We start from the raw sequence: 24,264 nt of genomic DNA, 5'->3' as shown, positions 1-24,264 counted from the left end.
AGATATATACTTTTTATACTAATGCACAAGTTAATGTGTGCTGTGAAACCATCCCAGAGTGGCAAATTTTATTGGCCATGGCTTCAAATTTTACACACAGGTCCCCATTAAATATAACTCAGCTATTATATAATTGACGATGGATTCTTGAAGAAAAGGTTTCCTCTTACAGGACTAACTATCTTTACAGATGCATCCAAATATAACATTTGTGCTATACACTCTAATGACTTAACTATGATGAGAATAGTCAGAACTCCTTTTCAGTCCACTCAGTAGAATGAATTATATGCAATCATTCTAGCTCTTTCTTATTATCTAGGAGATATAAATATAATATCTGATTCGGCCTATTCAATGGGTATGGTACAAAGAATTTCCACAGCCCAACTAAAATTGGTAGCTTCCAATATATATCAGCTCTTTAAGGAACTTCAAGAGCAAGTGAGAAAGCAGCCAGGTAAGATTTACATGTTGCATGTCCACTCTCATAGTGGACTTCCAGGTCCTATTTTTGATGGTAATTCAAAGGCAGATAGCCTTCTAACCATGCTGGCCAGTACTCCTTTATTTCAGGCAGCCCAAGAATCTCATTCTAAATATCATCAAGCTGCTCAAGCTTTACATTTAAATGTACATGTAAATGTACAAGAGAGGAAGCTAAGAGCACAGTAAAAGCCTATACAGTTTGACTTCCTTTCCATGCTCCTACACTCCCTCCAGGGAAGAACTCTCATGGTTTGAGACCCAATAAAATTTGGCAAATGGATGTGACCCATTATAAATCTTTTGGTCACCTGTCTTTTATCCATGTTGTGGTAGATACCTTTTCAGGATTCACTTTTGCAATACCAGCAGCAAAAGAGACAGCTCAAGTGGTCACTGAATTCCTTATACAAACATTTGCAATTATGGGTGTACCACAAGCAATAAAAACAGATAATGGACCTGCATATTCTTCTAAACATTTTGCATACTTTTGTGCATAGTGTAAAATTTTACACATCACTGGCATACTTTTTAAACCTCAAGGACAGGCAATAGTAGAGAAGAGGAAGAGATATCAAGACACTCCTCTGAAAACAAAAGATAAGGGGAGCCACAGGTAACCCTAGAGAACTTCTAAATTTAGCTCTCTATACCATTAATTTTTAAAAATTTCAATAAAGATGCATTGGCTCCAGCAGGCAGGTTTCATAATAAAGAAAAAAATCCAAGAAACATCAGGTGGTTCCATCTCTGACTACATGTGCCACTGAAAAAGCATGACTGTTAACCCAATGTATATGACAATTGACTCATGAACATCAAAAATTGTTGGACTTCAAAACCCACAGGAATCATTGGATTCTCTCAGACATGATGAGACTGTTGCAGGACTTCAAAATCTGCAGGAATCATTGGATTCCTTGACATGCAGAAGGAGGCGTATGTGTGATTATTTACATACCTTCCTTCTAGGACTTCTGGAAATCTTTACAATAGCATTGTATTGATTCATATTGCTTGTTAAATCACTACTTGCATGTAGAATCCACATTGAGCCTGAGCTGGCTGTGGGGAAAGCTATCACTACTAGCCTGTGTTATATTCCTATGTGCTTGTGTAATGCCTCCCATGCTGTTGTATTTATGTATACCTATTTCAAGTGAGACCCTTCAGAAACCTACTAAAAAAATGATTTACTCCCCATTTCCCTTTGGTGTTTTCACCTCCTTTCCTGAGAAGTCAGGGAGGGTGTGACCAGATATACTCTAAAACAAAAGAAAGCAGATGTAATGAGCCAGAACTCTGGAGAAATATACTTGAGGCAAGAATTCTTACATGTTTAAACTCAGTGGAATTGAGATAATGATTCTCTAGTTTACATGCACTTAGTATAGTTCTACAAATTGACACCTTGTTTTAAGATTACTTGTTTCAAGTAAACTTGGCCCTCTACAACCCATGTCTGGGGGTGGAAATTGGGAAGAAAGTCTTGTCTGTAGCATGGCTTATAGGACGTAAAATATTCAGCAAAATGAAAGTTTGCACATTGTTCTTGGTTCCACTGAGGCAATCTGTGGCTTTAAGGCATTCCTACTCTGCAAGCAGAAGCTTTAATTATATATAAGTGGATGAGGAAATCTTCCCACCTCACCAACCTTCAAGATACAGTAAAATCCTCAGATAATGGAAGTCACTTATCTATCAATCTAAAAATACTCAAATCCAGTCAACAGCCAGAGAAAGAAAAGAAATAGGACAAACCAATTTAGAGTAGAAAGGCATCTTTGAGATCAGATAATCAAATCTCCTTTATTTTTTATGAAAAACTGAGAAACAAAGAGATGGTTGGACTTGACCTCAAGTCACATAAGTATTAACATTCATAGCTAGAACCCAAACCCAGGATCCCCATTCTTTTTCCACTAAAGTCAATCAGCAAGGAGTTAAGCATGTACTATGTGCTAAGCACTGTGCTAGGCACTGGGGATATAGATAAAAGAATAATTCCTTATTTTCAAGGAATGGAAAATTCTATTGTACAATAATAGATCCTAAAATTGGTCATTCCAAAGACATCAGAAAGTCCTTGTACTTCAGTGTAAAGGATTGAAACTCTTGAGTTAATGCAGTGAAGTCAGACAATCAAGCACTTGAGGCTAATTACTGATTGGACAATACTCTATAAGAATATGCTTGGAAAATAGCCCTTCCCACTATCCTGTGCTGGCCCAATTATTTGATGTACACAGAGAATTGTGGGAGGGAGTAGGAGGTGCAGGGAGACTAGCCAGGGTCACTTCTGGGCAGGAGATGAAGAGGTGAGGTCGTGGAGATCCTATGCGTCCATTCTCCTTGACTTCTACCACTAAAAACCAAGAATAAAGACTTTTGCTTATCCTGACTCCAGTTGATTCTAAGGTATCCAAGGTGCTAGGAGAATACTTCAGCTCATGCATGTTGTTTACAGGAAATTCCTTCCCCCTTCCCCCATTTGAGGCTTTCTCTAGGGCTATTTACTCTGATTTTATATACCTGGACAAAACAAACCAAAAAACCTTAGAGGAATATGCATAGGAGGGCTGCATCCTTGGGACAAATATCTGTATACATGCACACATTTATTGTCCCTAATGCACAGTCCAGGACATCATGGATGATAGCAATGTCTTATGTCACCAAGAAAAGGCAAACCTCAGCATTCTCAGGAAATTTCTGATCTGTTTTCAGGAAAAATTACAATGTGGACAAACTTTTCAATGATAATGCTGAGTAACGGGAGTATCACTGTTTTATTTGTCCTTTGTATCTTCTTTCATAATAAAATGAGTGGATGCTTTGAGTGAGCTAACAGGGGACTCAAAAATAGCAAATGTTCCCTGATGAACTGGATTAAAGTCTTTTTATTACCTCATGCCTCAAGTCTCTCCTCACTCCAGTCCATGTTTTATTCAGCTGTCCAACTGAACTTTGTGAAAAGTACAGGTCTGACCATATCACTTCCCCCAGCCCCATTCAATAAACTTCAGGATCATATTGTCTTCAGGATCAAATATAAACTCCTTTCTTTGGCATTCAATACCTTGTCTCTTCCTACCTTCTACTTTACTTCCTTCCAAATACTCTTTTGATGCAGGGTCACTGGTGGTCTAGCTATTCCTCACACACTCCCATCACTTGGCATTCATTTTATTGGCTGTCCACCGTGTTTGGAATTTTCTCCTATCTTGTCTTCATCTCCTAGTTTCCTTCAAGTCCTAGCTAAAATTCCATCTTCTATAAGCTTTTTCAAGGCTTCCTTAATCTTAATGCCTTCCCTCTACTTATCCTGTATATATCTTGTTTGTACATAGTTTACATGTTATCTCCTCCATTAGACTATAAGCTCCTTGAGGTCAGGGACAGTCTTTTGCCTGGCTTTGCATCCCCAAAGTTTAACACAGTAATTGGCACATAGTAGGTACTTAATAAATTGATTGATTTTTTGGCCTAACCAAGGAAAGGAACTAAGACCTTTAATGTCTTCAGTTAAAGAATTTTTACACAGTGATTTACACATAGTAGGTGCTTTAAAAACTGCATGTTGACTTTTGGGACAAACCAAGAAAATGAGGTAAACTATGGCCATTAAGTTGGCTTTGAGTCACTTCAAACCATCTCTTTAAATCTGTTTCTCATCAGCAAAATGGGGATGGTTTGATTAGTTGATCTCGAAAGTAGCTTTGTACTCTAAATTATATTTTCCTATTTTTCATAAGAATCATAATATGCCTGGAGGTTGGTTCTTTGCCCCATAATTCAATGGCTAAGCTGCTTTTTCTATCTAGGCATGCAATATTTACAATAGCACAGGAATGAAACTGGCAAGCAACATAGTGGAGAGGGCACTGGACCTAGGAATCAGTAAGTACTGGATTCAAATCCCAGATACTTATAACTAGACAAGTCATTTAATCTCAATTTTGTCATCTGAAAAATGAGGATTGGACTTGTCGGGCCTCCAAGAACCCTTCTAGCTATAAATATATGATCATAAGAACCAGCTCAAATCCAAGGACATAAGTTCTGATAATGCACCTGGCAGACAATCTATGAAAACTATTCTCCTGTTCCCTCTTGAACATTCTAAAGATCAATAACTGCCTATTCTGGGAATTAGAATGTACTAGAAAAATAGAAAAAGGAGAAAAGTGTAAGACAGAAGAATTATCACTGCTATTAAGAGACAGAATCCAGGGCAAAGGAAGGCAGTTTCCAATTATATTCAAGTAACCAACCACAAGGTTCAACTGTATCTTCCTTGAACATAACCATTTGCTCATTGTAACATTGAAACACTATAATTCTTGCCTTGAATTAGCTAGTACAATTCCTGGCAAAAAGGTTACAGGGTTTCTTCCTAAAATTCAAGTTAAGATGGTTTTCTCCACTTTGCATATTTAGTACAGCTTTTCCTCAGCCAGGTAGGCAGAGATGTTCCCCAGCTAATTATCCCATCCCAGAACATGGCCCCCCAAGGTTTTTTCCCATTCCATATCCAACCAGAGAGTTGGATCCTTGCAGCAGATAATTTGTCTAAGGGCAGCAAAGTAGTCTTCCAAGACCTCTTCTTGGAAGGGAGCATGAAGTTCAGGGCTTAAAGGTTATGAATCCCTGAGTAGACAAGATATAGTTTTTGTTTTTCTAGCAGAAGAAAAGACCTCTATCTGCTCACTTCATAGATGAGGCTATACCCAGGAAGCTGTCTCAGTAACCACTGGGGAAGACGCAGGAAAAGGGGTCTACTCCCTCAGCTGCATTCCTATCCCAATGCAGAAAGTCCAATATGGATGTATTCTATACTGCCTCCTGGGCAAATTTGTGTGGCCTTTAACAGCTGGTCCACAGTGTGTGTCCTTTGCAGAATTTCTATTCTCTTTCCCCAATCTCAACACAAAAAGAAAGGCATGGTGTAATAGAAAGTGCTAAACTTGGAATGGTTAAATCCTTTCATCACTTAGTAGTTTTCTGATCCTGAGATAAATCACAACCTTAATAAGCTTCAGTTTCCTCACCTGTAAAATGGGAATAATAGTGTGTGCCTTATAGTAGCTAGGTGTGATATATCTAGATTTCTCCCATGGTGCCCAGTACAGATCCTGAAGCAAAATGAGTTGGTAGGACACATGCGAAAGGGACAGAGTCCCATTTCCACCTTCATTCCCTTCATTCCCCTCTCCTTGCATTATACTTTGAACTCGAGGATAGTGATCATATTTTGCCTTTCTCTATGTTCAAAGTGCTCAGCACAGTAGCAAGCACATAGTAGATGTTTTATAAATGTTTGTTGACTTTACTTGATCAACTTGTTGATTGACTGATGGATCCATAAGCTGAATTGTGACAGCCACAAGAGAAATGCTGCCAAGCTACTACCTATGATAGGAAACCCCCAGCCCAGGCTGAAACCCAGTTAGGATGAGGTTAGGGTAAAGATGGAGGTGATAATAAGACAAGAGTTCAGCTGCTAGATGCAGACACTGCATCATTCATCTCGGGCCGAGGGCCATCTCGAAAAAAGATAAGCAGAGAGAGGGCAGTGTCACAATGACATTGCTCCTTGGTCAGTCTACCTCCTCCTTTAACACTGAGGCCCCTAGTCTGTTCCCCAACCTACCTGAAAGTCCTCCGGTTTGCTGGAGACCTAGATCTGTGACACGAAGAGCCTGAACTTGATCGGCTCCGAGAGCAGTGATGCAAACTGGCTTTGCTGAAGGGTCTTGGGTGGAGGCAGTGCTGACATGGAAGTGAATGGACACAGAGATCCTCATCTTCATCGTCCTCTTCTTCCTCCAAGAGGAAACCACTGTCACTGCTGCTGTCCTCAAAAACAGTATCATATTCTGGGCTCTTGCACAAGGCAAAGTCTTCCTCCTCCAAGGTACCATCCAATAACCCAAAATGCTTCGTTAAGCTGGCTCGGATCTCATGGTCTCTTAGGGGCTTGCTGTCCTTACTGGGAGTTCTGCAGCTCCCACCTTCCTTGCTCAGTCCTTGTGCATCAACCCTGGAAACCCTGGACTGGGATCTGTCCTCTGTATGGACTGAGGAGGGCTCCCAGGACCTCAGCACCTTTCTCTGGAAGGATCCTTCCGGCTTGAGGACCTGGCAATAGTCATGGTCTCCAAAGGATCGGGAAAAGGGACGCTTCTGGCCTACCTGAGATGGTTGACCTGTGGCTCGGCTCAGGTGGGCCAAGAGCTCGCTCCGCTCAGGATACTTCTTCCGGGATTTATGGGATCCTCTAGCAGTTGCCACAGGCCGAGGACCCTCAGGGGAGGGGATGGATGGAGCTGCCTCTTTGTTTGGCCTATGGTTCACATCTGGCTTGAAGGGGTCTTCCTCAATAGGTTTGTAGGGTGGCGTGGTTGGTGGTGTGAGACCTTCTCTCCGGCACCAAGAAAAAACAGACAGTGTGAGTTTGATGCTGGGCCCTTTCACCATAGATTGCTAATTAAGACCATGGCTGCCTTTGTCTAAGACGACCCAAAGGTCCCATCCATCCTTATGACTCACCTGGATACAATTCTTAACCCCAGTCATTCAGAATCCAATCCTCTTTTTCATTATACAGAGTAATATTTACCTATTTACAATTCATCAGGTCCAGACCCCAGGAACCTGGGTAAGTTCCAAGAACTCAACAGGGAACTGCTGATACTCCCAGGGGTCTCAGGGTTATTTTTGTCTCTATTAACATGCAAAACTCAGGCCTCCATCTGCTGAAGAAAGTCTAAGTCTGGCAAGCTCATGCCCCTATTGTTGAAATTGGAGGCATTTTGAAGACCAAATGATCTGACCCATTCCTGATTGAGAATGTCTCCTACAACATTTTTGACATATAAGCATCTAGCCTCTATTTGGAGGTATAACTACCTCCTGAAGCAGCCTAGTATAGCTCACGTATTAGAAAAGTCATATTCTCTTCAAGTCTAAATCAAACTTTCACTCAATACTCCCAAACTCTTCTTGCTAGGGTAAAACTAAAAAAAATCCACTTTCTACATAGTAGCTCTTCAAAAACTTGAAGAGAACTACTATGTCCTCTCTGAGCCTTCTCTGTTTCCAGGTCAAACATCCCAGTTCCCTCTTTCAGACAAAATAGAGAGTGAGAGGCAGGGTTAGCATCCAGATTGTGAACTCCTAGTCACTGACCAGGCTCCCAAAGGGGTACAGCATGTTTGCCTGAGTCCATGATTCCCACAATTAGCCCAGGCAGTTCTGGGATTGCATGGAGCAAAGATCTCATCAGATTTTGCTACCAGCCCACCTTGACCACAGTCACCCAACCCTGAGCAGGGTCATCCTAGAGGTGCAGTACCTAGGATTCTACCAGAGGCAATGCTGTTAATGACTAGGAATAAAGAGGGGCCCCTTCACCTGCTGTCCCGCAGAGCTCCACTGTCAGCACCTGGTCAAAGTTCCTCTTCCCCAGTGAAGGGTCACTGGTAAGAAAGAAAATAGGAGCTCAGAGACACTGTGATCATTACATCATCACAGAGAAAGGGTGGGATGGGATGGGATGGACACATTCTGCTGTGAATTGCAATAAGACAATGGTTCTCAGGTTTAATTTGCTAGAGTTGCCCCTGATTCTCAATATTCAGAGGATGGAAAGTTAACATGAATATTTTTTGACAGATAGGATGATATTGTGTTTGGAGGGAGGGAAAGGAGAAAGAAAGCAGAAGAGAAAGGAGACCACTTTCTGTGGATGGGCTAAATCTGTCGAGATTGTGCAATTGGATCTCTTGGGTCTCCAGAGACTAACTTCTAGTCTGAAGTTGCTTTTAAAAAATGATCTGAGAAAGCAATTTGCTTTCTGGAGATTCCTATAGTGTGCCCTCATGCACACACTCCCCACCCCATATCACAGCATATCACACTGTGCCATTCACCATATCCTGTCACGCCACACTGTGATTCCCTATATCTCACCTTGCCATACAATGCCCAGTTGGGCCTTGAAGGCTTTTGGAGGGAAAAGGGCTTAAAATCAGAGGCAAATTCAAGTGTTAGAGACTCCTCCTCTCCCTTCCCCCAATTATGTGAATTTTTTTCAATTAATCCATTATGATATTGTAAACTTACTTCTGTGACAAGGCCAGTGTGAAACACCTGGGAGTTTCTGAAAAGGAAGAAAGACACATTGATACACAGGAAAAACCATTAAGTCATCTCTAAGACATAACCCAGTTGATCTCATCTGATTCCCCCAGTAGAATTTTTTTGTTTGTTTTTTTGCTGAGGCATTTGGGGTTATGCAACTTGCCCAGGGTCACACAGCCAGGAAGTGTTAAATATCTGAGACCGGATTTTGGGATTTGAACTCAGGTCCTCCTGACTTCAGGACTGATGCTTTCCCCACTGGGCCACCTAGTTGTCCCAGAATGTACTTTTGAAGGCACTTTCTGGATTTCCCAGGAACTCGGCACATGATAATGTATTTAATAAATTTCTATTAATTGACTTGATTTCTCAGAAGTTGAACAACATCAGACTCTGGCTGAAACCAAGAGCAGCAAGGACCCTTAGGACAGACTGAGAGCCAAAATATCAGCACCAGAAATGATCTTCAAAAGTCATCCAGGATAGCCCCTTTATTTTCCACATGTGGAATGGCCCTCAGAAGTCATCCAGGATAGCCCCTTTATTTTCCACATGTGGGATGGCCATCAGAAGTCATCCAGGATAGCCCCTTTATTTTCCACGTGTGGAATGGCCCTCAGAAGTCATCCAGGATAGCCCCTTTATTTTCCACATGTGGAATGGCCATCAGAAGTCATCCAGGATAGCCCCTTTATTTTCCACATGTGGAATGGCCCTCAGAAGTCATCCAGGATAGCCCCTTTATTTTCCACATGTGGAATGGCCCTCAGAAGTCATCCAGGATAGCCCCTTTATTTTCCACATGTGGGATGGCCATCAGAAGTCATCCAGGATAGCCCCTTTATTTTCCACGTGTGGAATGGCCCTCAGAAGTCATCCAGGATAGCCCCTTTATTTTCCACATGTGGAATGGCCATCAGAAGTCATCCAGGATAGCCCCTTTATTTTCCACATGTGGAATGGCCATCAGAAGTCATCCAGGATAGCCCCTTTATTTTCCACGTGTGGAATGGCCCTCAGAAGTCATCCAGGATAGCCCCTTTATTTTCCACATGTGGAATGGCCCTCAGAGGTCATCCAGGATAGCCCCTTTATTTTCCACATGTGGGATGGCCATCAGAAGTCATCCAGGATAGCCCCTTTATTTTCCACGTGTGGAATGGCCTTCAGAGGTCATCCAGGATAACCCCTTTCTTTTACATGTGTGGAATGGCCCTCAGAAGTCATCCAGGATAACCCCTTTATTTCACACATGTGAAATGGCCTTCAGAGGTCATCCAGGATAACCCCTTTCTTTTACATGTGTGGAATGGCCCTCAGAAGTCATCCAGGATAGCCCCTTTATTTCCACGTGTGGAATGGCCCTCAGAAGTCATCCAGGATAGCCCCTTTATTTTCCACATGTGGAATGGCCATCAGAAGTCATCCAGGATAGCCCCTTTATTTTCCACGTGTGGAATGGCCCTCAGAAGTCATCCAGGATAACCCCTTTATTTCACACATGTGAAATGGCCTTCAGAGGTCATCCAGGATAACCCCTTTCTTTTACACGTGTGGAATGGCCCTCAGAAGTCATCCAGGATAGCCCCTTTATTTTCCACATGTGGAATGGCCCTCAGAAGTCATCCAGGATAGCCCCTTTATTTTCCACGTGTGGAATGGCCCTCAGAAGTCATCCAGGATAGCCCCTTTATTTTCCACGTGTGGAATGGCCCTCAGAAGTCATCCAGGATAGCCCCTTTATTTTCCACATGTGGAATGGCCATCAGAAGTCATCCAGGATAGCCCCTTTATTTTCCACGTGTGGAATGGCCCTCAGAAGTCATCCAGGATAGCCCCTTTATTTTCCACGTGTGGAATGGCCATCAGAAGTCATCCAGGATAGCCCCTTTATTTTCCACATGTGGAATGGCCCTCAGAAGTCATCCAGGATAGTCCCTTTATTTTCCACGTGTGGAATGGCCCTCAGAAGTCATCCAGGATAGCCCCTTTATTTTCCACGTGTGGAATGGCCATCAGAAGTCATCCAGGATAGCCCCTTTATTTTCCACGTGTGGAATGGCCCTCAGAAGTCATCCAGGATAGCCCCTTTATTTTCCACGTGTGGAATGGCCATCAGAAGTCATCCAGGATAGCCCCTTTATTTTCCACATGTGGAATGGCCTTCAGAGGTCATCCAGGATAGCCCCTTTCTTTTACATGTGTGGAATGGCCCTCAGAAATCATCCAGGATAGCCCCTTTATTTTCCACATGTGGAATGGCCTTCAGAGGTCATCCAGGATATCCCTTAATTTTACATGTGTGAAATGGCCATCAGAGGTCATCCAGGATAACCCTTAATTTTGCACGTGTGGAACCTGAGGCCTAAAGAAAAGAAACCAGTACTTAAGGCGCATAGTGAACTGGAGGCAAAGCTGAGCCTAGAGCTTCTTGATGACCAAGTTCACATCTCCTGCTTCCTAACTCATCCTCTGTTCTCCCTGATGACCCTGCCCTCCACGCCCCTCTCTCTACCTCTCGAGCATAACCGAGGGCAGCTGTGGTCCTCGTCCGTCTCACCACTGCCACTCTCACTCGGGCTCTCCAGGGCAAGGAGCTGGGCTGCTCTCTGCTGGGACTGGTCGCAGACACTCTGTCCTTCCTCCAGGCTGCCCACCTCCACTTCCACCTCCGCATCATAGGCCTCTGAGTCCAGGCCCATGGAGGGTAGAGGGTCTGCCCTCTCTTCTTGGGGTACCTCATCTACAAATGAAAGCCATGGGCCTAGTTCAGGGTTCAGCCTCTTAGAGCGTCGAACAGCATAAATAGAGCTCTCTGGCTTCCGTCCCACCTTGGTCCCAGCTGACAGAGGTGGACTCTGTGCACACATTCTTCCCTCCCTTTGCCCTTCTTTCTCTTCCTCCTTTGTCACTGGCACTGGATTGGTTTCTTCTTTCACTTCCACTTTCAGGGGCCTGAAGCTGGGCCTGGGCTCAGTGGTCCCAGGGGAGGCCTTGACCCGGACCTCACACGCCTTCTCCGACAGGGGTCTTTGGCTTTCCTCAGAAGGCCCTGGGCTGACCTTGGTACTGGGTGACAGGGAAGCATAGATTGGCCTGGCCAACCGATAGGGCTTGCTCACGTCACAGAAGAGGTCTTGAGCCAACAGTTCTCTCAGGATAGAAAATTTGGACCAGGAAGCTTTGGGAGGTTGGAGAGCTGCTGGCCTCTGCACCAGGTTCTCTGGTGCTTTCCCCTCCTCGTTCTTGCAGGATGCTGTCTTTTGTAGCGCACAGTCAGCCTTGGCTTTCTTGTAAGGGTTGCTGCAGGGCTGAGGGGGGGTTGCCGAGCCTTGGGCAGGCATCTTTCTCTGGGGAAGGCAGTAGGTATGCATGTAGCGGATCAGCTCCACCATGGCATGCATGTCCTCGGGACAGGCAAACTGGTCCCCAGGAACTGCTTCAGACGGCACAGGGGAGGCCAAGGATGAGGTTGGGGCGAGCCTGGGGCTTAGGCAATCCTCGCCTGAGTCACTCTCTTCCTTGATGGTGGGTCTAGGGCTCTGGGCTGGTGGGGAGGGAGGCAGCTGCTGCCATCCCCTGTCTGGAGTCTGAGGGACAGTGCGAGGACAGCAAGGAGCGGAGGTGAGATGCCTGTGCAGTTCAGTGTAGTTTCGACTTTGAGTCTGGGGAGGTGAGGACTTCTTGTCCTGGGGGCTTTCCATCTAAAGAGAGACAGAGCAGTGATAAGGAGAGAAAGCCCATTCCTTGTGAGGGCACAGAAGGAGAAGCCAATACTTCAAGGAGGTCTGTGTGATAAAGTGTTTGGGGAAACGACATAGAATTTACAATCAGAATACCTAAATATGAATCTCAGACCTCCCACTCTAGTAGTACGACCTTAAATAAGTCAACTTTAAATCATTGGGCCGATGTTTCCTCATCTATAAAAATGAGGGCATTGGATTAGATGCTCTCAAAAATATATTCTAGAGCTAAAGTTTATAATCCCATCATTAGTAGCTAAGTAACCATGGATGAGGACCTATCTAGAGCCTAGGTTTTTTTAATTATAAAATGAGGATGATAATATCTTCACTATCTCATAGGACTACAGGGAGGAAAGCTCCTTGTAGTAATGTAAACATGGGTTATTTATGCTTGTGAGTCCCCATTTTGGTTGTGTGCACTGCTTACACTCTCCCGAATAAAGCTTTACCCTTTGCATTTACTCTCTGCTTGACCTTATCACGGTCCCTAAAATTCTGTTTTTGCTACTTTTTGTGGATTTGTTCTAAGCTTGCCACATCCAGTCTTCAGTGAGGGGCCTAGGGAACTTGTCTCAAAGACTTCATGGTAATGGCCCAGAACATTCTGCACAGGCACAGGAACTGGAGGTGGTGATTATATGGAGAATCATTACTAGAAACCAAAAGCAATGGAAAGTGGCCTAACTCGTGATTATTTAATCCCTTTTGTTGTCCCTTAGTTTTATCTTGGGCAGTTTACTCCACTCTGACATGGAGTTCTTTGCTGGGCTTCACTATATGCTGTCTTTCTACAAGAATGTTTGCTAGGTTGATTTCAGAAAAACCTGGAAAGACTTGCATGAACTGACGCTGAGTGAAGTGAGCAGAAACAGGAGATCACTATACACAGTAACAATATTAGGCAATGGTCAACTTTGATAAATTAAGCTCTCCTCAGCAGTGCAATGATAAGGAATTTCAAAAGACGAAGATGGAAATGCTATCCACATCCAGAAAAAGAACATGGAGTCTGAATGCAGATCAAAGCCATACTATTTTCACTTTTTTTCTTGTGGTTTTTCCCTTTTGTTCTAATTATTCCATTGCAACATAACCAATATGGAAATAGGTTTAATATGATTGTACATATATAATCTATATCAGATTGTTTGCTGACTTGAGGAAAAGGAGGAAAAAATATGGAACGCAAAAATCTTTTAAGAGCACACCTAGAGAAGGCACAATCTTGTGGCTTCCCACAAAGCCTTCACCTGTGCATGGGAATACCTTGAGGTAAGGTCTCTGGCTTTTTGACTTTGATGCTCCTTGCCGCCGGACAGTCCCTTCCTTCTGGACAGTCCCTTCCTTCTGGGCTTCCATGTTTGGAGTAGTGTGGGATGGAGAGAGGAGTAACTTCTGCAACTGGTGGGAGAAGCAAAACACACAAAAAAGGGCATGACTTCAATTCCAGATGTCACCATTTTTAAAGAAAGTGGGCATTCCAAGAATCATAAATGTAGAGATAGATATTGTTAAAACATTAAGTCCATCCTCCTTTTATAGATGAGAAAATTAGTCCCAAAGAGGTGCAAATAGTAGATTTGGGATTTGAACATAAATCAAGAATGAAGTATCCCATCCTGAAAACAAACAAGGAATTAGAACAATTTTTTTGGTTTGACTATTTGCATAGAATTCCAATTTTTTTGGTTGGGATCTGAATCTGGAAACAAAAAAGGCTTTTGAGATCATCTAGCCCAACCCCCTTGTTTTCCAGATTAAAAAAATTAACCTCAGAAAGATAAAGGAATTAGTCCAAAGTACTATAGGTGGCAAGTAGAGGAGATGGGATCAAATCCAGGTGCTTAAATGCTGGGCTTCCTCCAATCAGAATGTAAAAAAGGATCTCTGCTTTAAGTTTGAGTTAGACTAAGTTTCTATGTCTGGGCTCCTGGGATTCTAAGTAAGATGCTATAGGGAAGGCTTTTTTAGCCTTTCACAGAGAACATGATTTTCAGATGCAGTGAAATATATGACATTTGCTATTATAAGGAAATCAAATGGCCTCTATTTTCACATTTCTCAGAAGGGACCAAAAAAAAAAAAAAAAAAAAAAAAAAAAAAAAAAAAAAAAAAAAGCTTTGTCTAGCTTTTGCTTCACAGGCTGGTGAGCATCAAGAACTGCTGCAGAAATGAGAAATTTAGATTTCTACCACAAGGGGCTGCTCTTACCTTGCCCAAGGCAAGGCCTTCCCTCTTTCCTTCAGGGAAACAGCACAGTTTCTTCCTCTGCTTCCAGCTCCAAGGTGGAAAATTTTTTCTTTGACTAGTCATCTAGATATTTAGTTCCAAAAGAAGCAATGTACCTTTCTTCTAGGTGTAGCAACTTATCATTGAATGGAATCAGGGACTCAACAGCTTCAGAGATTTGGAACAGAGTGTCAGAGAGGGAAGAGAAGCTAGAGAAGTTCTAGTTCAACCTCTTCATTTTAAAAACAGGGAAACTGAGGCCTGGAAAGGAAAAGCAATAGACAATCCCACAAAAGCAGATGTCACAAGTTGTTAGACCAGAGCTTTATTACTCCCAAGTCTTAGAGGGGTAAGATGTGAGTTCAGAGCTGGAAGGTCCTTCCAGATAATCTCAGTCCAATCCCTTCCTTTATTTTATACATGAAGAAAGTCAGGCTGAGGGAAAAGTGATTTACCCAATGGTCATAATAAAGTAGAAAAAGAGGAGAAACAGAATGTGAACCAGGTCCTCTGATCCAAACCTATGTCCTTGGGATTATAGCATAGCAGTGCTTCTCAAATGTTGTAGTCTTATGACTCATTTATGCTCTTAAAAATTATTGACAGCCTCTCAAAAAGCTATTGTTTAGGAGGGGTCACATATGTTGATATACTATATTAAAAATTACAATGTCTTTGTTAGGAAAATAGTTTTGACTTTGAAGACTCCTTCAGAGAGTCTCAGAGGCCCTCAGGAATACCCAGAACACACACTGAAAGCCACTGGATTATGGTTATCTCTAGGGATTGAGGAGAAAGAGACCATTAATAAGTTGTGTACATAAAGTAACAGCAATATTGTAAAATGTTATAAGATATTTAATATGTATGGGAATGCCTGCCATCTAGGGGAGGGGTTGGAGGAAAGGAGGGGAAAAATTTGGAACAGAAGGGAGTACAAGGGATAATGTTGTTTAAAAAAAAAAATTACCTATGCATATGTACTGTCAAAAAAAAAGTTATAATTATAAAATTAATTAAAAAATATATTGTAAGATGTTCAACTGTGAATGACATAAGAATTCTCAGCAATACAATGATCCAAGACACTTTGAAGAACTAAAGAAAAAATGTTATTCAGGAGAAGCTGGATGGTGCAATGTATAGGGTACACAGTCAGGAGGATATGGTCAGATTCAAATCTGGCCTCAGATACTTCACACATACTAACTGTGTAATCCTGGGCAAGTCACTTAACTCCTGTTGTCTCACACCACCCCACCAAAAAAAAAAAAAAAAAAAAAAAAAAAAAAAAATGCTATGCATCCATACCCAAAGAAAGAACTGATGGTGTCTAAATGCATATTGAAGCATACTTTTTAAAAAAATTTTATTCTTCTTGAGGGTTTACATTTTCTTTTACAACATTATGGAAATGTTTTGCATGACTACATATGTATAACTTTTATTGAATTGTTTGCATTGTCATTGGGGGGAAAGAATATCGAACTAAAAGATTTTTATACAAATATTAAAAATTGTTTTTATGTGTAAATGTGGAAAATAAAATACTAAATAGGTAGAGCTAATAACAAAAAATTTTTATAATCACAATAAATTGTGTACATAAGGGAAATATTTTTCTTTGGGCCATAACCCCAAACCTACATCTGCTCTCTCAATTTACAGATGGGAAATATTTTCCATATTTCCATAATTTGGAAAGGACTTGCCCATAGTCATACTGTCAAGAAGGAACACAAATGGGATAAGTTTCCAAGTTGTATAACTCTCAGACAAGTGAACTTTTCACTTGGAGGTTATCAAAAATGGCAATGAGTTTGACTGCCAGGCTGGGCAGAGCCCAGAGACTGTCCATAAAATGTTAGGAAGTGATACAAAACAGTCTCTTGAGCAAGAAGTTATAGGGAATGAGGTTTAGGAAACAGAAAGAGAGAGCTCAGCAGCTTATTAAAGTTGGGGGATCATGACCGCAATGTATTGCAATCAAATGATGCTTCAGTCTTCTGGGAGGAAGAATGGGAAGGAGATGCCTCTGAAAAATGGAAGAGAAAACTTCAGAAGAGATTTTCAGGCACAAGCTTATAGAGCCAGAATCCAGATATAGGACCATAGCAACATAAGACAAAAAGCTAGAAGACAGCTAGGAGATCATTTAGTCTTAACCCCTTCATTTTAAAGATGATACAATTGAGATCCCAGAAACTTAATTTGCTCACGAGCATAAAGAGACATTAAATGATAGAGTCAGTATTGAAATACCATCTCTCTAAATAAATCCAGTGTTTCTTCCATTATGTCATATTACACACATGCAATCATTCAAACCTCATAGGAACTGGATTCTTTATCCTCCCCACCTCCTTCCCAAAATCAACAAACCTGAGTTAGGAATAAGCCTGGAGTGGGAGGGAAAAGTACATACTTTTGTGCCCATCATATCTATGTAGCCAGCTTATGCAATTCCATTTAAATAGAAGTAAGAAATGGATTCTTACCATAGAAAGTTCATCAACCTCAGAGCCAAGGGCCTGCAGCCCATCCAGGGTATCAGGACTGGCTTTGGGTGAGGGAATGGGTGAGGTGGGATCTGGGGTGGGCACATCCCCATCTTCCAGAGTGTGGAAGGCAGCCAATCCCATGTCTTCTTCCTGGATATCATCCAGGGTTTCGGTAAGAGCAGCCAACAAAGCCTCAGTTTCACCACTTATGATCTAAATCAGGGAAGAAAGATTTATGAGATTAAGAGATGATACTACAGAAGCATGCTTATACTTTTGGGCTGGGGCTCATGGGCCTTTCCCTTTCCTCTGCTACCATAACTCTGTCAACATAGCTTGATTCTCTGCAGAACACAGAGGAGGTGTTACATAACTATTTCACAGGTTTAAAGAATGTTAGAACTGGAAGGAACCTTAGAGATTATTTAAATCATAAACCCCTCATTTGCAGATAAGCAAAATGAGATTCGTGGAAGGGAAGTGATTTTCTTATGGTCTTGAATCCAATTGGCAACATAGCTAGGATAAAAAGACCTGAGGGTTTCTTGATTGAGCCCAGTGCTCTATGAAAGAGAAGAGAGAACAGGAAACAAATGAAAGGGAAAAGAGAGATGAGAAAGGAAAAAAAGGATAAAGAGGGATAAGAATAAAAGAAAGGGAGAGAGAAGGGAGAGGAAAGGAAGAAGAAAGAAGAAAAGGGAAGATACAGATAGATAGTAGGATATGGGTACCATCTAACTTTTTTTTTCCTGATAGTTCCTGAATTTTAGTGTATCTAGAGTTTTAACAGAAATGTTTACAAAAGATAGGAAAACAAAACTAGTCAAACCCCAATTATGCAGAATAAACTTGTTGGTGATATCATCTGAGTACCTGTCAGTATTTCCTCTTACTAGTCTATAAGTTCCTTGTACTGGATCCTATCTAAACTTTGCAACTCACGTAGCTCCTAGCACTGCATGCAATAGGAAATCATTAATATTAGTGGCTAAATAAGACAGGGCTCAGCAGCTCATTAAAGTGGAGGGCCATTACCACAATATATAACAGTCAAAGGGAGAATGGGTTCTGCCTCTGAAAAATGGAAGAGAAAACCTCAGAGGAGATCTTCAAACAGCAGCTGGAGCCCACTAGAATAGAGGAGACTTTTAGTCAAGATTTGGTTTGGTGAGATGATCTCTGATATGCATGCAAATTCTAAAGATTCTGGAATTCTTATATATGCTCCTTGAGGGTAGGAACTATTGCATTTTTTATCTGACATCTCTGATACCTGTCAGTTATCAAAAAATATCAAAAAATCAAAGTAGGTACTTAATAAATGTTTGCTGAATTTGAGGGGATGGGGTGGGATGGAGGGAGAGATGGGGAAGGAATTTATATCTTCACTTCCAGAAAAGCTTCACTATTTTCTCTTGATCATTTCCAGAACAACAGGTCAGGAAAGCAGAGATAAGCAGAGAATAATAGGCAGTGGTAAAAAAAAGTCCTGGCTTGGAGGTCAGGTGAGGTGGATTCTAATTCTAGCTCTATCACTTACTAGTTAGGACCTTTAGCAGGCAAGTCATTCACATTTCTAGGACTCAGTTTCTTCATCCATTAAATGAAGTTGACTAAGTTCTTCCAAAGATCACTTTTAGCCCTAAGATTCTAATGCAAGGCATTTTTCTAATTAATAAATGAGTAACTCAAGTTTTAATCAAGGTTTAATGCTGGGTCAGCATGACCCCAAAGAAAGGCAGGCTACCTAGGAGTTAAGCTGGATAACTCCAACATACCTCTCCTGTCATTTTGCCAGTAATAAAAATTCCACTATTAGAACTTCAGTCTTTTGACTATAAAACTTGAATTCCTTTAAAATACATACCTTCTCTTTCTGTACAGCATAATGAATATAGAAATATGTTTAGAAGAATTGCACACATTTAACCTATGTTGGATTGCTTGTTGTTTTGGGGAGGGAGGAAGGAGGGAGAGAATGGAAAATTTTGGAACACAAGTTTTTGCAAAAGAGAATGTTGAAAACTATCTTTGCATATATTTGGAAAAATAAGCTATTTTTAAAAAGTATAAATAAATAAATAAAATACATATCTTCTTAGAAGGATTTAGGTTAGTCTCTGTCACTGACATCTCAGGATGAATGCATTTCAGATCCTTACCTAAAAACCAATTTTCAGAGGGAGATGGGAGTGAAAGTCAGAGGCATCTAGTCTACATCTTGCCTAGGTCTTCTGATCCCATATTCAGGGATCTTTCTTCTTCACCACAGATATCTGACTATTTTATTAATTTCTGACTCTTCTACAGCATATAGAGTCTCGTAGGTGACCTTGGAACATCCATGTCTACTGAGGATGATGGTCACAGTGTGGTCCAGGCTACCTTCCAAGCCTGCAACAGACTATGGGTCTATGGAGTTTGCACAGTCGAGGGAAACCATTGGCCATTTTCCAGGAAACCTCAGAGAGCTGGTTTTCATTTGTCACCTGATTAAGACAAGGAGAAATGAGGAGAAGGTATAGATTCCACCAAGCATAAGATCTTGTTGTTTCAAGGTGAAACATAATTTGCAATTGTCCTCACTTGCTCTGTGAGCAACTGGGCTTTGGTCATTAGCTCTACCAATGAGATACAGGAGAGGCAAGCTGCACAGACAGTGTCTCAGGAAACAGTGATGGAAGCATTGCTCTAAGGCGTGGCCCTTTCCAATAAGAATAGCCCCTGAGAGATGCCACATAAATATGCTGCTGATACAATAAGGTGGTTCCCTACAACTGCACTGGGGAGACACCAATCTAAATTTAACTAATGTGAAACTGTGATGAGTGACATGAACACAGAGAAAGAGAGTGTTTCTATCTGCATGGAATCCAGAAAATCACATATTAGCATTGGTGAGGAAAGAGAGTAGAAGGTATTCTGAGCATGAGAACATAGGGGCATCAGACTATTGTAACCATGGCATTATCTTTTTATTTGCCTGATGCCCTACATTCCCCCAAATCATCTTCAGATCTGGATCCAGACTCAGGAAAATTTTCTCTGTTCAAATTTAAGCTTGAGACTCTGGCTGAGGCATAGGCTTCTCACATGTAAAATAAAATTAAAACTAATAATTATTAAAAAGCCCAATGGCTTGAGAGCCTCTAAATTCTAAATGGAGCAGCTAGGTGGCCCAGTGGATAAAGCACTGGGTCTGGAGTCAGGAAGATTCATCTTTCCGAATTCAAATCTATCTTCTGACACTGTTTACCTGAGTTTCCTCATCTGTAAAAATAAGCCGGAGAAAGAAATGTCAAAGCATTCCAGTATCTTTGCCAAGAACACTCCAAATGGGGTCACAAAGAGTAAGACAGGACTGAAAAACAACTCAACAATAAGCTTTAAATATATGATCCTGAGTCTTAATGTGATGTCTCAAGTTGACTTTACCACTGGGAAGGGATATATGGGTTTGGAGCCATTGAGCTATTATATTCTTCAATAAAAATTAATAAAAAGACACAATCTTTCAATCGTTATTGATTGTATATATTTGTATACAAATTATATAATTTGTATACAATTAAAGGCAGCTAAAGTGTTATAACTTGTGTCAGAAGGATTAAAATCCAGCCTCAGATACTTACTAGCTATGTGGTCCTGGGTTTTATTATCATTATTTACTGTTGTGACTGACCAGTGAAATCCAGTCCCTCATTTTAATTACACAGTCAAAACTGCTAAGAGGAGCAGAACATGGAATGATAGTGCTACTTCTATAGGGAAGACAGTCTGCCCAGCCCAGCCTACCTATCAAGGATACATAGTTTTACATTCTTCCAATCATCTTAATTATAACACCCAAGGCTCATTAAGCTGAAATACTATTAGAAATCTATCCCATGAGGCAATGGGCTGCAGCAAAATGGATCCATGATTTGGCCCTTTTTCATAGCCCTTGACCAGGGCAAATTCTTCCAATTTAACTCAGGCAACTATGGTACAAGGAAATAAACACTAGATTTTGCATTAGAATATCAAAATTTGTGTTTTGGCCCTATTCTGCTACTTAATTGATGTCTGTAAATATTATAGACAATAATAGAAAGTAAATCACTTTACCTCTCCTTAAGTCTCAGTTTCTTCATCTATCAAATGGGGAGAATAACTATGTATCTCATAGAGAGTATTTTTTTGTGGGGGAGGGGGAGCTCTGCTGAGTTTAAATCGCTATATTAATGGGAATTGTTGACCTTGAAGAGTTCTAGCTGTCACCAACCCTGGCCCAAATCTTAATCCACAGGCTAGGATCCTTGTTTATCATGTCTAAACTGGGGTCACTGAATTTGATTGCTTCACAGAAGAATTCAATTCAACCCAACTTTATCAAGTACTGGAGTTCTTGCTGAAGAAATCAAAAGGATGTGGGATGAGGACTTGTTTTCCACACACCCAAGAGTTAATCGTGACTATGCTATGGTATTCTAAATTTCGTTTTATTGGCAAAATTCTAAAACTTAGAATGAAGTTAAAATATCTGTTACTTTTCTTAGAAGGGAATAGACTCTGAGATCCCTTGACAGAGAAACATCAAATCTTGACTGTCATTTTTCTATCTGTGTGATCTTAGTGGAGTCACTTCCCTTTTCTATATAAAAGATGAGAACTTGATTTAATGATGTCTAAATCCATTCCAAGACTAAACCCTATGATCTTATGATACTATGAAATGTTGATTTAGAATTACTTATCCATTTCCCATGTATCCAGGAAATATATTCTAAGTAGCATTGATGTGTGATAAAGCTCTAGGCCTGGAATCAGGAAGTCCTGAGTTCAAATATGCCCTCAGATATTTACTAGCTAGCTGTGTGATCCTAGGCAAATCAATTAAGATCTTTTCCTCAACTATAAAATGAGAATAATATAGTAGTATCTGCCTCCTAATGAGATAATATTTGTAAAGCACTTAGCACAGGACCTGGCATATAGTAGATACTTAATAAATGCTTGTTCTCTTTGCCCACTCACCTCCTATTTAAAAAAAATTAAAATACACCAATACTGCCCCATCCTGTCTCTCCCACCCACCTCTACACAAAGACCCTCATTCTTGGGATCGAAATGTTGTTGGATGACTTTCCCACTCCTTCTCTTGTTCAATTCTGGCTCTGAATTCCCCAGCCCTGAGAGAATTGGCAGAAACACTGTTTCATCACATGAATGCTGCCCTCCCTCCTTACTACCCCCATGGCCTTTTTCTCCCAATCCAATCCAATCCAATCCAACCCTGTCTGTCCTTTCTTGAAGAAGTTATCTGAAATAGGGATCTCGTGATGGTTTCTTGGCTGTTCTGGCTCCATTTCAAGGACAGAAGCAATAGCTAGTAGTGGGGGGGAGGGGGTTGGGAAAAGAGGGAGTGGGGAGGGGTTGGAAAGATGGAACCAAAGGGTTTGTTATTTTTGTAACCAAATCTAAAAAAGGAAAGGACACAGTGAGTTTCTCTGCTGGCTTGGATAACAATAACCTGCAGCTCAGTGCTCCTGGGAGCACAGGATGAAACAAACTGGCTTCATGAAATTTGAGGGGGAAGAGACAAGGTTAAGTTGGCTATGGCATAGAATGCCAGATACAGAAGCTCTTAAAAAACAGGCCTTGTCTATCTTACATTTTGTCTTCTAAGCCCCCTTCTAGTTCTGGAGTATAGGGTCCTAACTTAAAGTTTATAAAACTCTTTACATTAATCACATATTATTCAATTCTAGTCACAGCCTGGTAGGGTGGGGGCTATTATTATCCTCATTTTACAGATAAGGAAACTGAGTCTGAGAGAGCTTAGCTTATTTGCCTTCAGTCACAAAACTAGTAAGAAAATCAAGATTTTCTGACTCTCAACTATACCATTTAACTTCCCTTTGCAGCTCTGTTATCCTATGTTCTGTTTGGGGATGAATCAATAAACATTTATTAATTACTTACTATATGCCAGACATTGTAATAAGAATCCTTCTAGCTTTAGTATGAATGATAACAACATTCACCAAGTATTTTCTATACACAGAACACTGGAGATACAAAGTCACTCAGTAAGACTATAACCAGCATTCAATTATTTACAGTGATGGCAGCTGAAATAGGAACTCAGAAGGCCTGGAAGAACTCTAGTACAGGAATTGAGGGTTCAACAATATTGTGGCAGGGAAATAGAGGGAATTAAGGTAAATTATTATATTATCTTACTGATATGTTCTAAAAATGGCATTAATGAGAGGGAAAGGGTTGAAAAAAGTTTTCTGTATGAAAAATTAATCCATATATCTTATTGTGACCATGCATATGCATTTTAATTCTAGGACATATTTCTATTCATATTGAACAGGGAATATTAAAAGGTTTACAAAAAGACATGGGATAAAGGGACAGAAAGATTGAGGGACAGCTAAGTGAAGCAATAAAGATAGCATGGACCTGGAAGTTGGGAGGACCTGAGTTCAAATACAACCTCAGCTATGTGACTCTGGGCAAGTCTCTTAATCCTTATTATCTCCACACCAAAAAATGTGAGCCCCTAGGAAGCTATTTGCTTAAACTAGACTGACTTCTAGCCTGAGTATCTTTCCACCTCTTAAGATCCTCCCAACAATCCAATAAGGTGACCAGGGCATTGTTATTTGCCTTTTATTGATGCTGAAACTGAGGCCCAGAAGTCTCACACAGGTTTCTAACCTAACAAGCCAGTCAGAAGCGAAGGTGGGGACTTCCAGCTCCCTCCCTGGCCAGTCCCTGGAAATAGTTCCCTTTGTTCTCACACTGTCATCACTGACAACTGGACAGAATGTGCACTTTGCTCACCAATCACTTCCCTGTAATAGTAGAGCAAAAAAAGAAAGAGCTCCTCCTCCACAGCAGGAGTCTTCCACAACCCTCCCCCCTTTACTCCACTCATTCCCTCTGGAAACTGAGTGCAAATTAACCAAGGCTTTGTCAGCTGAGAGAGAGATATTAATAGATGCAGAGATGCAGGGCTTCTTGCTCCACCCCCACCTCTCCACTGAACCTCCTCTTCTGGCTAAACTAAAGCTTGCAGAAAATGAATTTTAGAGTAATCTGAAGAGAAATCCCCTGGAAAAATTAGGAGACAGCTTACAACAGTAAGGAAAGGGCAT

The 24,264-nt window shown here is 41.2% G+C and overlaps 1 protein-coding gene across 2 annotated transcripts in view; it reads right to left on the bottom strand.

Moving 5' to 3' along the window:
• PPARGC1B (PPARG coactivator 1 beta) overlaps positions 1 to 24,264 on the bottom strand; it is a 165,533-nt gene that overhangs the window by 17,169 nt on the left and 124,100 nt on the right. Inside the window, exons 3-9 of one of the 2 annotated variants that reach the window (XM_074291751.1) lie at positions 17,111 to 17,326; positions 13,650 to 13,784; positions 11,150 to 12,338; positions 8,617 to 8,653; positions 7,906 to 7,970; positions 6,685 to 6,908; positions 6,143 to 6,315 (exon numbers count right to left, since the gene is read on the bottom strand). In XM_074291751.1, the coding sequence (XP_074147852.1) occupies positions 6,143 to 6,315; positions 6,685 to 6,908; positions 7,906 to 7,970; positions 8,617 to 8,653; positions 11,150 to 12,338; positions 13,650 to 13,784; positions 17,111 to 17,326 (2,039 nt within the window). Of the gene's footprint in view, positions 1 to 6,142; positions 6,909 to 7,905; positions 7,971 to 8,616; positions 8,654 to 11,149; positions 12,339 to 13,649; positions 13,785 to 17,110; positions 17,327 to 24,264 lie in introns of both variants that reach the window. The other variant, XM_074291750.1, reaches the window with a different exon arrangement.

The sequence above is a fragment of the Sminthopsis crassicaudata genome, chromosome 2, assembly GCF_048593235.1.
Source record: "Sminthopsis crassicaudata isolate SCR6 chromosome 2, ASM4859323v1, whole genome shotgun sequence".
Lineage (NCBI taxonomy): Eukaryota > Metazoa > Chordata > Mammalia > Dasyuromorphia > Dasyuridae > Sminthopsis > Sminthopsis crassicaudata.
This window is presented reverse-complemented; position numbering and strand designations above follow the sequence as displayed.